Raw genomic sequence first — 10,252 nt, 5'->3', positions numbered from 1 at the left:
CCCCCCCCCCCCCAAAAAAAAAAACAACCCCCCCCACTGCAAAGTAGCAGTGCAAGAAATGCCTAAATATTGCACAGCCACTCATTTGGATGCAACCATGGTGTTTTCCCCCTATACTTTTATTTCTCAACTTTCGGAGATGAGGCATTCTTTTTGGGAGAATATACAAGAATGAACTTTTAAGAAAAAACTTTTTGATTTATCTAGATGCGAAAAATTCCCCACACTTAACTTTTAGACCCATTTAACTGGCCAAACCCTATTTGAAATAATTGAATACTATGTCCAACTCCAAATATTCAGAAATCAGACCCAAAAAATCATGGAGTTGTGCAATCGCCTACCCTGGAAATCTTCAAGAGGAGACTGGATAGTTATCTTGCTGGGGTCACTTGACCCTAGTTGTCTTTCCTGCCTGGTGCAGGGGGCTGGACCCGATAATCTTCCGAGGTCCCTTTCAGCCTTACTATCTATGAATCCTACAAATCATGATTTTTACAAATTTGAGTTCTTACCCTCTTTCTAGCTGTTTACAAGGTGTTCAGTCTTTCCTGCACAGTCATGAGGGCTAGAAATGAACTTAAAAGGAAAGCTGAGACTCATACATAATAACTTGACTCAGGAGGCCTAGGGTGTTAAGAAAAATACCAAACAGAATTCATAAAATCACATGAGTGATTTGCCATAGCTAAAGACTTTGCAAAATCAATGCAAGTGAAATAGTAAGTTCTAACCCCATTTTCAAGCACTTCACACTGCTTAGAATGCAAGTAACTCATTAGCTATCTGTATAGCAGTCCAGTAACATGGTTTACCAACAGCATGGTACAATGAATGGCTTTCTTTCATTATAAAGATATCTTAGAAAAACCTGTGCTTTAGTAAAGTATTTGATGTAGTATGACATTTTTAATTTGGTGTTCATTTTGCTTAAACAAATGAGACACCTGATTATGCATTTTTTTGTTTCACAAAACTTTGGAAAAAAGACACATTAATGTTTTTCACAAAGTGTTTTCACAATTCCGTTATTGCTGTCAGTTACAAGCATGAGGGGAAAGAAATGTGTGCATGCATTTAATTTTCGGAACTTAATAGTTCTGAATCTTTTTTTGCAGAGATGTGAATGAGAAGAACACAGTGAAAGGGTATGTGACATCCACACATTTCTCTATTTTTAATAGGGGTAACAGTTTAAAGAGCAGTCTCATAATTCTTCTGCTCTTTTTGTAGATTCAGAAAATTTAACATTTTGGGAACAAATACAAAAGTAATGAACATGGAAGAATCTACCAATGGAAGTCTAGCAGCAGAATTCAGACATTTGGTAAGGGACACATTAATTCCCCACATCTCTTGGCATTTTAGATGACCATAAGGGACCTTTTTACTCTCTTAAATCAGGTTGTCTAACTTCTAAGTGCCAGGGGCCCCTAGACATGCACGATGGATGGGCGCCACTCCCCTGCCCCCACCCCACACACTCCCCTGCCCACACTACGGCACTGCTGTTTCAGTTGGGGGCAGAAAGCAGAAGCCAGAAGAGGAAGCAATGTGGGGGAGTGGAAGCCACATAGAAGCCTGGGGGCTGTGACTTAACTTCTGGTCCCAAGGTGCCAGTTAGACAGTTCTGTCCTAAGTCATTGTTTGTCACAGATCTTCCTTTAAGTACAGAAGTCACTGATTACACGCTTACTCAGTGTTAATGCCTCCTGCTTAAATGGTATCAAATAGCCAAGTGAATTCTACGTACGGAGTTTTCCCACCAGCTTTAATGAAATCAAGGTTGGTTCATAATCTTAGCAATGATTACTGGACTGGAAAGCTTTTACTCCCATATGGCCTAGAATAAGTGCTTCTAAGGAACTGTAGTAAGGTAGCAGTTTCTGGGATTAAAATGAGGAAACAAGGATTGTTGCAGTAATGGTTGGTCAGAATATGCCAGGCAGAGAAGAGCTTTTGAAATGGTTCCACAGAAAGCTTGGATTACAGAGGGCTCTTGAAGCACTGGCCAAGTCAACAGTTGAATTGTCTAGGGAAGGGGCTCTTACAGAGCACTCCAAACATCTAGCAGAGGAAATAACCGCATTGTTATACTGGTTTGAGAAGGCTGGTATCATCACATCTGGAGAGGAATCAAATTCTCATTTAACCTAATTAATTTTGGGATCCTTTCCCCTTGCATATCCAGGGCACTGACAGTGGTACAGAGTTTACTGATATTCTCCTTGACTAATTATCTTCCACTCTAAAATTATACGCCATTATTAAATAAGTGGGATAAACTTAATCAATGACTGTTTTGCTTGCCTGTGGTCCCTTTAAGGAAGGACTCTTGCGCACAGTCATAACAGCAACAGCATGGTACAGCATTTGTTCAGGCTGTACTTTTCTAAGCCAAATGCTTAATAAAGATATAGTTGGTAGTAAAACAGAATCAATCTATGGTCTGCTTGTCTGGCTTTCACAACTGGAAGCTAAGTGGGATCAGACGCTGATGCAGCAGATTCATAACCAGTTAAGTAGAATGGACTGTGCAAACAGTACTCAGTTCATGTAAACATACATTCACTTGTTTTTATCTTCTGATTTGCAAGTCACTTTTTCAAATGCAGCTGTTATTTATTTGCAAATCTCTCTTGTCTGCAGCAATTAAAAGAACAAAAAAATGCAGGAAACAGAACTAATGAGGTAAGTAACACCAACTTTGTCTCTTTTGGTGTAATTGTGATATAACATAAAGATAGGGATTAAATGCCTGTTAATAGGCCAGACCATCCAGTCCCGGGGGGAAGCCTGCAAGGGCAGATTCACAAGCTAGAAATTCACAGAAAGTGAACTGAAGGGCATGGGAGACTCCTTACTGAGTGCCCTTTAGACCTTAGTAACCATAGTGGGACTTTCTGGAAATGTCAGAATTCCCCTATGGCTGCTGAGTGTCAGCTGTGGAAAGGGAGTTCTCACTCTTTTGTCCACATGATCTCTAGAAGATGGAATTGTAGAGTAGAGCCAAGTTAAAGAACATCTTGCCAGAGCAGGTCACCTGTAAAAAAATGCACTGATTTTTAAAGTTTAGATCAGTGGTGCTCAACCTTTTTGCCCAGCAGGTCAGATGGGTCCAGTCCATCTGCAGGCCTGATCCAGCCGATGGTCCTGATCCAGTGCCTGGGGTGGGCTCAGTGGGGCCCTATTCAGTCATGCAGAGGGAGGTAGGGAGGTAGCAGCTCAGCCCTAACTGGGTCCTACGGGGAGAAGGGGGCTTGACACAGCCCCAACCCAGCCCCATGAGGGGGTTGAGGAGGGGAGGAGGCGTGGCCCAGCCCCAACCCAACCACACAGGGAAGAGGTTGTGACTTGGCTTGGCCCAACCCACTGCAGGGCGTAGGGTTTAGGAATTTGGCAGCAGAGGAAGGTGGTAGCATTAATTGCCACTGCTCCCCTGCCCTCACCCAATATCCATACCTGTAAGGAGCCCTGCAGGCCAGATGCCAAGGTTCTGCAGACCCCATTTGGCCTGCAGGCCAGAGGGTGAGCACTCTTGGTTTAGATTATATGACAAGAGCACCTTGTTTTACCATAGTACCCAAAGCAACATGGACATTTCCCTGAGATATCCTGCTAGAACATCCATAAACTGCCCCTTGCCCCCATTTTATGTGCATTTCTAAACTAAAATGTCCTTTTAAGCAAGTGAGGGGGGAAGGCAATGTTTGTGGGAATAAGATGCATTTGTGTCAGGAAGCCATCCAAGAAGGACACAGTAACTTCTAATTCCCACCTAATGAAGCCTGTGTTAATTGCTAGAAGTGTTCATGTAAACATTTGGAAGACAAACTTAGAACTCTTATATTATTAGCAAATAAAGACTGAAACATTCTTTGGACTAACACTGACAGCAGTTTCATAATTATCCAATATTAGGGAAATGAGAAAATTTACCAAATTGTTTTCTGTACAGTATCAAGTATGATAATGAGCATTGCTACAAAGCCTAGTAGCTTAATTAACTTTTTTTTTTTTTTAAAGGGGCCTCTCATTGTAACAGAAGAACTTCATTCCCTGAGCTTTGAGACTCAGCTATGTCAGCCTGGATTGGTAGTAGATCTAGAGGTATGGTTATCTGTTAGATGAGACTAAATCAGTTCTTAGTACCTCATTTATACAGAGATTCCAAATAATGTTAAAGCAGTAAGTATTTTTTTCATTAGTTTGTTTTCTGGCTATATTGACAGTCTTTAGCAAGGTCACTGCTTAGAGCGATAGTACGTCACATTTTTGAGTCTTTCCAATCCTAGCATTGAAGACTGGATCTTAAAAACCCATTTGGACCAAATCAGCTCCACAGCATAGCATTAGACGGTATCATGTAGCTGCCTTCTTTTGAGAACTGAAGGTTGCTTAGTTGCAGGGAATCTCCAAAGAAAGCCAACTGCCCTTCCTATAAATTTCAACGCAAGACAGAATGTTTTGGAAAGTTATATGCAAAAATAGGCAATAGCAAAGAAAACTTTTTGTAAATGTAATTATAGCACTCTCCACCAGCACTTAACTACAGTCCTTCATACTAGTCAGGTTTGAGGTGTTTTTTTTTTTCCTGATACTATGTTATTGTTTATGTTTTTCTGATACTACATTATTGTGTATGCTACCGTGTAGATGTTTACATTGTAACATATTCAAGAGTATAGCTGTATGCCACATTATTTGAAAGAAGCGTCTCTGTTTTTAGACCGCATCCCTTCCTATTGTTGTGATTTCAAACGTGAGCCAGCTTCCAAGTGGATGGGCTTCTATTTTGTGGTACAACATGCTGACTAGTGAAACCAAGGTACTTATAAAGCACTTCCTCTTTTTTAAGGGCCTAGACATAAGAGAAAATTTGAAGATTCTTTGAATGACTGTATTAAGCCTATTGCATAATTTCGTGGAAATGTACAATATTTTATAGAATCGTATCTTATTCAGAGGTTCACTTATTTTCAGACCAGGGATTTTTGTATTGGTTTTTGACTTGTTACAAGGCAGAAAATTTTGCATGATCCTTTCTGTTGTCACATTTTCTACCTGTATTTTCAGTTCTTTGTTTCTTTTCCTTCCTATATAAATTACCTATTCAGAAATAAAATCCACTCTACCTAAGTAACATTAGGGTTTTATTCTGTAATATTAAACCCATACCTTGCTCTTCCTTGGAGGAGATTTAATCATTGCAAACTGCTTTTGCTTGGCTAGCAGAAACTATTTTATATATATAAATTGTTGTTTTATTTTCAAACTTCATATTCATTTATGCAGATTCAGTACCTTTTATAAGAAAGTACTGTCAGGGTAAATTGCATTTGTGTTAATACTCTGCATTTGTTTTGCCACAGACCTTGTCCTTCTTTCTGAATCCAGCTTGTGCAAGATGGTCTCAGCTTTCTGAAGTTCTGAGTTGGCAGTTTTCATCTGTAACAAAACGGGGACTTAATGCAGATCAGTTGAGCATGCTGGGGGAGAAACTACTTGGTATGGTCATCAGACAGTATTTCCTATTATTTATAAACTGTATGTTCTTTCCTCTTACTTGCATTAAGTAACTAGATTATTTCTTTCACTGTTGGAGCTAGGTATCTCTTACTGCTGGGCAACAAATGGAATGAACTTTCACACTACTATGATCTTAAGAAGTGCCCTTTTTCATGAAGAAAGTTCAGGTTTTTTTTAACAGCTCAGAATCATGTTGGATGTTTAATTTTTAATTCTTTTTGCAAGTATCAGCCATAAATGCATTACAGTCAAACTTATCCACCCACCACTATTTTGTGCTAGATTTTAATAGCTAAATTAGTGGTTCTTATTCTTTTTAGGGTCACAGCATCCCACCACTGCCACCTTTTTTGATTGTGGTAGCATCCTAGCTGAGAATCAGTGTTAGTTGTGCCTGAGTTCAACTCAAAGCTTCTCAGCTGGCTTCTGCTGCCTCCAACTGAAATTGCCCATGCTTGCTGCAGAGCCAGCCTGGGAAGGGCTGTGCCATGTACACATACTCCCTCTGGATTAGGGCACTCTAATCAGCCTAAAGCAGGCAGGAGTTGCCTCAGGATGTGCCACCCCCTTACGATCCTCCCAGGAACTCAAGTAGATGGGACAGTTCCACCCACACCTGTTTGTTTCCAGGAGGAACATAGGGGGTGCTGGACAAAGAAGGTCTACACAGCATAAAGCAGCTTTCTAACAAGTGTCCTTAACTGTTCACTTTCTGTACTTCCCCCTCACTTAAGCAATGAGAAGATTGGTCCAATTCCCTAATCCTTTTTCAGATACTGTATTTAAAACTGGATGAATGGTTGTTTAATTAAATATTTGTTTAATTAACAAGGTCTGTACCATAAAGATAAAGGATGACTTGGTTTTTATATATAGTTTGCAGAGGATAGGCAGCCAGTAAGTAGAGTACCCTTGAGACCCCTTTGCCATGATTTAGAGTAATTTCTAAGACAGAAATTTTTTGAAACAAGGTTTACATGATTCTAATAAAGAATCATGTAGTTTATACCAAGCTTGGAAGTCAGGAGATCTGAGATTTGTGACTATGTCGTGTTTTCTGTGTGACCAAGGATGCTACAGTGTTAGAGTTTGAGAGATTTAGGCCCAGTATTATTTGTGAGAAAACAAAAATAATGGGACAAATCCTTCTCTCTCTACTCATCAGATACTCAGCCAGATATTTAGACATAGATGCATTTCCATGTTTGCTTCACCTTCACTTAATCTTGAACTTAATTGTTACTTCTGAGTATCAACACTGTTGGGTAAAATCCGTTTTCTATGTTGTTTAGGTCCAACAAGTGGAAGCTCCCTTGATGGCTACATTCCTTGGACCAAATTTTGCAAGGTAGGAAATGTGTTCACCAAGTTAACTAGTGAAGACAAAAACAGTTTCTTTGCTCATTTAAGAATTCATTAGGGTGCTAGTTTCTTTGAGTTGGAGTGCTAAGCAGGCTAATGCTTAGGTAATAGAGTAATATTTTAAGTTATAGTTGGCTCATAAGCCATATGAAGAGAAATTGCACTGCTAATCCGTGTACATCTTTTAAACAGACTGTATCCGTTTCCATAGGAGGTATCTAGAGCAGTGTTTCTCAACCTCTGTCTAGCAAGACTATATGAAACAGTCATGAACAAACTTTAAAAATGGTTTCTCCTTTAAGGAAGAAAAATGTAGGAAACCATGGTTTTTCCCTTGCAGGCTGGCAGAGTTCCAGCTTGCCAGGGGCTGCATGAGCACCCCCCCACCATGCTCCATACACACTCCCTTGCCCCCACATCCACCCCAGGGGGCACTTGGATCTGGGGGTGGGGGATAGCAGGTTTGGAGTGAGGGGCACTGGGCTGGGATTGGCCAATGTTTACAAATGGGTCTTGGTACAAAAGAGGTTGAGAACCACTGATCTACAGCACAGAATAGGCATTTTTGTACTTTTATGTTACATTGAATACATGCATCATAGCCTGTTAATCTGCTGTTACTGGCTTTTATTCCAGCACTCTGTCATCCCCACATGAGGAAGCTCAGTAGTTAAACAGGAGTGAAATTCTCCAGTTTACTTGTCATGAAAAATGTTGAGTGGACTGGAACAGATTAGTGGTGCACACTACAAATTGCTTCCCAGACCTGGGGAAGGCCACAGCAGAGTAGTTGAGAGGATCCTAGTAGATTTGGTGGGGAGACCAAAAAAAAAAAAATACAAGATCCTGGATTTCTTGCCCTGCCCTCTACAATCCCCAACCATCCAATTGCCACTGTATCTATAAAAGGTAAATAAGAGTTCTTTAAAATCCTTTCTATACTTTAGGGTTTAAACACAGCACACTGGCACTTAAACTGATAGTTGATTTCTGGTCCCCAAGAAGGAAGTAGGTAGAGGACAAAAAAAGCCCAGAGCATAAGAAGGTGCCCTAGCTGAATAGCTTGTCAGCACTGTCACCAGGGCTGGTTACTAACCCAAATTAAAGCAGACTTGTGGTCTAATCTGTTCCCCTGCAGAAAGATCAGCTACCCGTGTGAAAAGCACCAGTGTTGAGTCAGTGATTGGCTGTGTTTTGATGGGGGCCGCAGGAGGGGCACAACCAAGAACTTCTGTCATAACTCTGCAGTGAAGATTAACTGCAACATAGCTTTCTGTAGGGGTGGCAGGCTCAGGCACCACCTGGCCAGTTCAAACTATCTCCTGTTCCCATGCCATGCAGATCAGCTTTAGATAGCACTATTGTATGCTCCTCATCCCCAGTAGCATCTCTCCTCCTACAGTACAGGGAAGCTTGAGGTATTTGGAATGAGGGGAAAGGAAGAGAAGGAAACAGGAAAAAAAAGCAAGAGCAGTGAGAGAAAAAAAAAAAAGGATAAACGAATTGTAAAGTGTGTAAAGAGAACAAATGTGTTAGGGTGGGGGAAGAACAGAAAGGAAAAATGTGGAAGGAGAGAGGTAGTAGGAACTGCATCAGGATGTGGGCATGAAGATTGCAGCTCAATCAATTCTGGTTATAAGTTATTTGGGTCTTGTATTTCAGGAAAATATAAGTGATAAAAATTTTCCCTTCTGGTTGTGGATTGAGGGAATCCTTGAACTTATTAAGAAGCACCTTCTCTGCCTCTGGAACGATGGGTAAGAATCTGAAATGGAGTTAATGAAAATTGTTAGGTGATGTCACAAACCTGTGGACACATTTATGGAGACATTTGTGCTCAAAATAAGCGGGACTCAAACTGGGCAAGTGGGCTAGTTCTCAAACCTACTCAAGAGACAGATGGACCCTTTGCATGTTAGCTGAAGCAGAATTACATGAAAATTCAGTGACTGAATGCATTTTATTGCCTCCAGTGGCAAAGGACAGAATAATTTCACATCAAATGAAATAGCATTATCTGTTCAGTCCTTTGCACTGTGAACTTTTATCACAGCCAGAAACAGAACTGTTTGCTTACACAAGCTGGAGGGGATCTCTTACAACAGAGGTTGTCAACCTTTTTTTAATAAGTGTACCCCTGGCAACCAGGTGTGGAGCAAGGGGGATGGGGTGGCATGTGGTTAGATGCAGAGCAGTGGCAGCGTGGGTTGGTGGGTGGCCATGGCAGCTGCAGCCATGTGCAAACTCTCCCCCAACCCCAAGCGGCCACATACCCCCAGTTGATACCCCAGTTGATAACCCTTGTCTTGCATCATTTTCCTGCATCTGAAAATCTTGCATTTGTGGGCTGCCTGTAGGTGGCAGCAGCTGAATTTATTGATATTCTGAGAATTCAGTGACGTGGAGTCCAACTGCAAAGACTAATCTTCACTGATTAAGTGATTAAAATATTAAGTAATAAAGCTCTTTTTCAAGCTCTTTTTAATAAAGCTGAAAACCAGTTCCATTCTCCTTTTTATACTGGTTTAGTAAACCTTGGATTCCACTGTTGCTAATGTCACATATGTAGTCATTTCAATAATAAAAAATGCCCACTGCCTGAAGCAAGCTAAAGTGAGGTCTTAATCCTGTACTTCAGCTGACAGTTCAAAGTCAGCCTTATTTTTAGAGTCTTGCAAACAGCTCATAGTTTTATTCTGGGATCTTCATGATCTAAAATAGTAAAGTAGGAACATTTTGAAACTGTCCTTGCTTTCACTAGTTATTTATTGATTGTGCCAAAAAATGTTCTTACCACATTAGATAGTTATTTTGGGGTGGCACCTTTTTGCAAGGGAATACTGCTTTAGAGATCTAATAAGCAAGAGTCAGGAACTTCATGGATCTGAGCTTTGATTGAATAGGATGCTTAAGCACATAAGTAACAGAATTTTCCATGCGTTTCAAAATAGGTCAATACTTCAGTACCTCGTTGAATAAGGCCCAGAATTTACAGGAATAGGGTCAAGTTTTACATGTTCTCATCTGTTTTCTGTCTAATACTATACACAGCTCTGGCAGCTTCCCTCAAAATTACCCATCCAAATGCTCACACTGAACATGGCTGACATCTCAACTCTGCTCTGCTACAGATATTCAAACTGATGATCCACATCCACTAATGGGTCCAGATTTTCTTAACTGTTCACTTCCTACTTAGATATAATAATAGAAACTGCTAGATGCGGAGGGTTTTTTTTGGGGGGGGGGTTGTTTTTGTTTTTTTAAGATTTAGCCATATGGCTCAGCTCCCTCACCCCCCCCCCCCCGAAAATGAAAATATAAAATTAAGTACATTGGATAAAGTCTTTGCCCCTTTGAA

The 10,252-nt window shown here is 40.6% G+C and overlaps 1 protein-coding gene across 1 annotated transcript in view; it reads left to right on the top strand.

The window, feature by feature from the left end:
- The window catches only part of STAT1 (signal transducer and activator of transcription 1), a 56,437-nt gene that overhangs the window by 35,634 nt on the left and 10,551 nt on the right, over window positions 1–10,252 (top strand). The window contains exons 12-19 of the mRNA XM_019523109.1: window positions 1,119–1,148; window positions 1,234–1,327; window positions 2,650–2,691; window positions 4,027–4,110; window positions 4,730–4,828; window positions 5,373–5,508; window positions 6,822–6,877; window positions 8,554–8,648. Coding sequence (XP_019378654.1) covers window positions 1,119–1,148; window positions 1,234–1,327; window positions 2,650–2,691; window positions 4,027–4,110; window positions 4,730–4,828; window positions 5,373–5,508; window positions 6,822–6,877; window positions 8,554–8,648 — 636 coding nt within the window. The remainder of the gene's footprint in view (window positions 1–1,118; window positions 1,149–1,233; window positions 1,328–2,649; window positions 2,692–4,026; window positions 4,111–4,729; window positions 4,829–5,372; window positions 5,509–6,821; window positions 6,878–8,553; window positions 8,649–10,252) is intronic.

This window comes from Gavialis gangeticus, unplaced genomic scaffold (genome assembly GCF_001723915.1).
Source record: "Gavialis gangeticus isolate Ggan-Ray unplaced genomic scaffold, GavGan_comp1, whole genome shotgun sequence".
NCBI lineage: Eukaryota > Metazoa > Chordata > Crocodylia > Gavialidae > Gavialis > Gavialis gangeticus.
The sequence above is the reverse complement of the archived record's forward strand: the minus strand, read 5'-3'. Positions and strand labels throughout refer to the sequence as shown.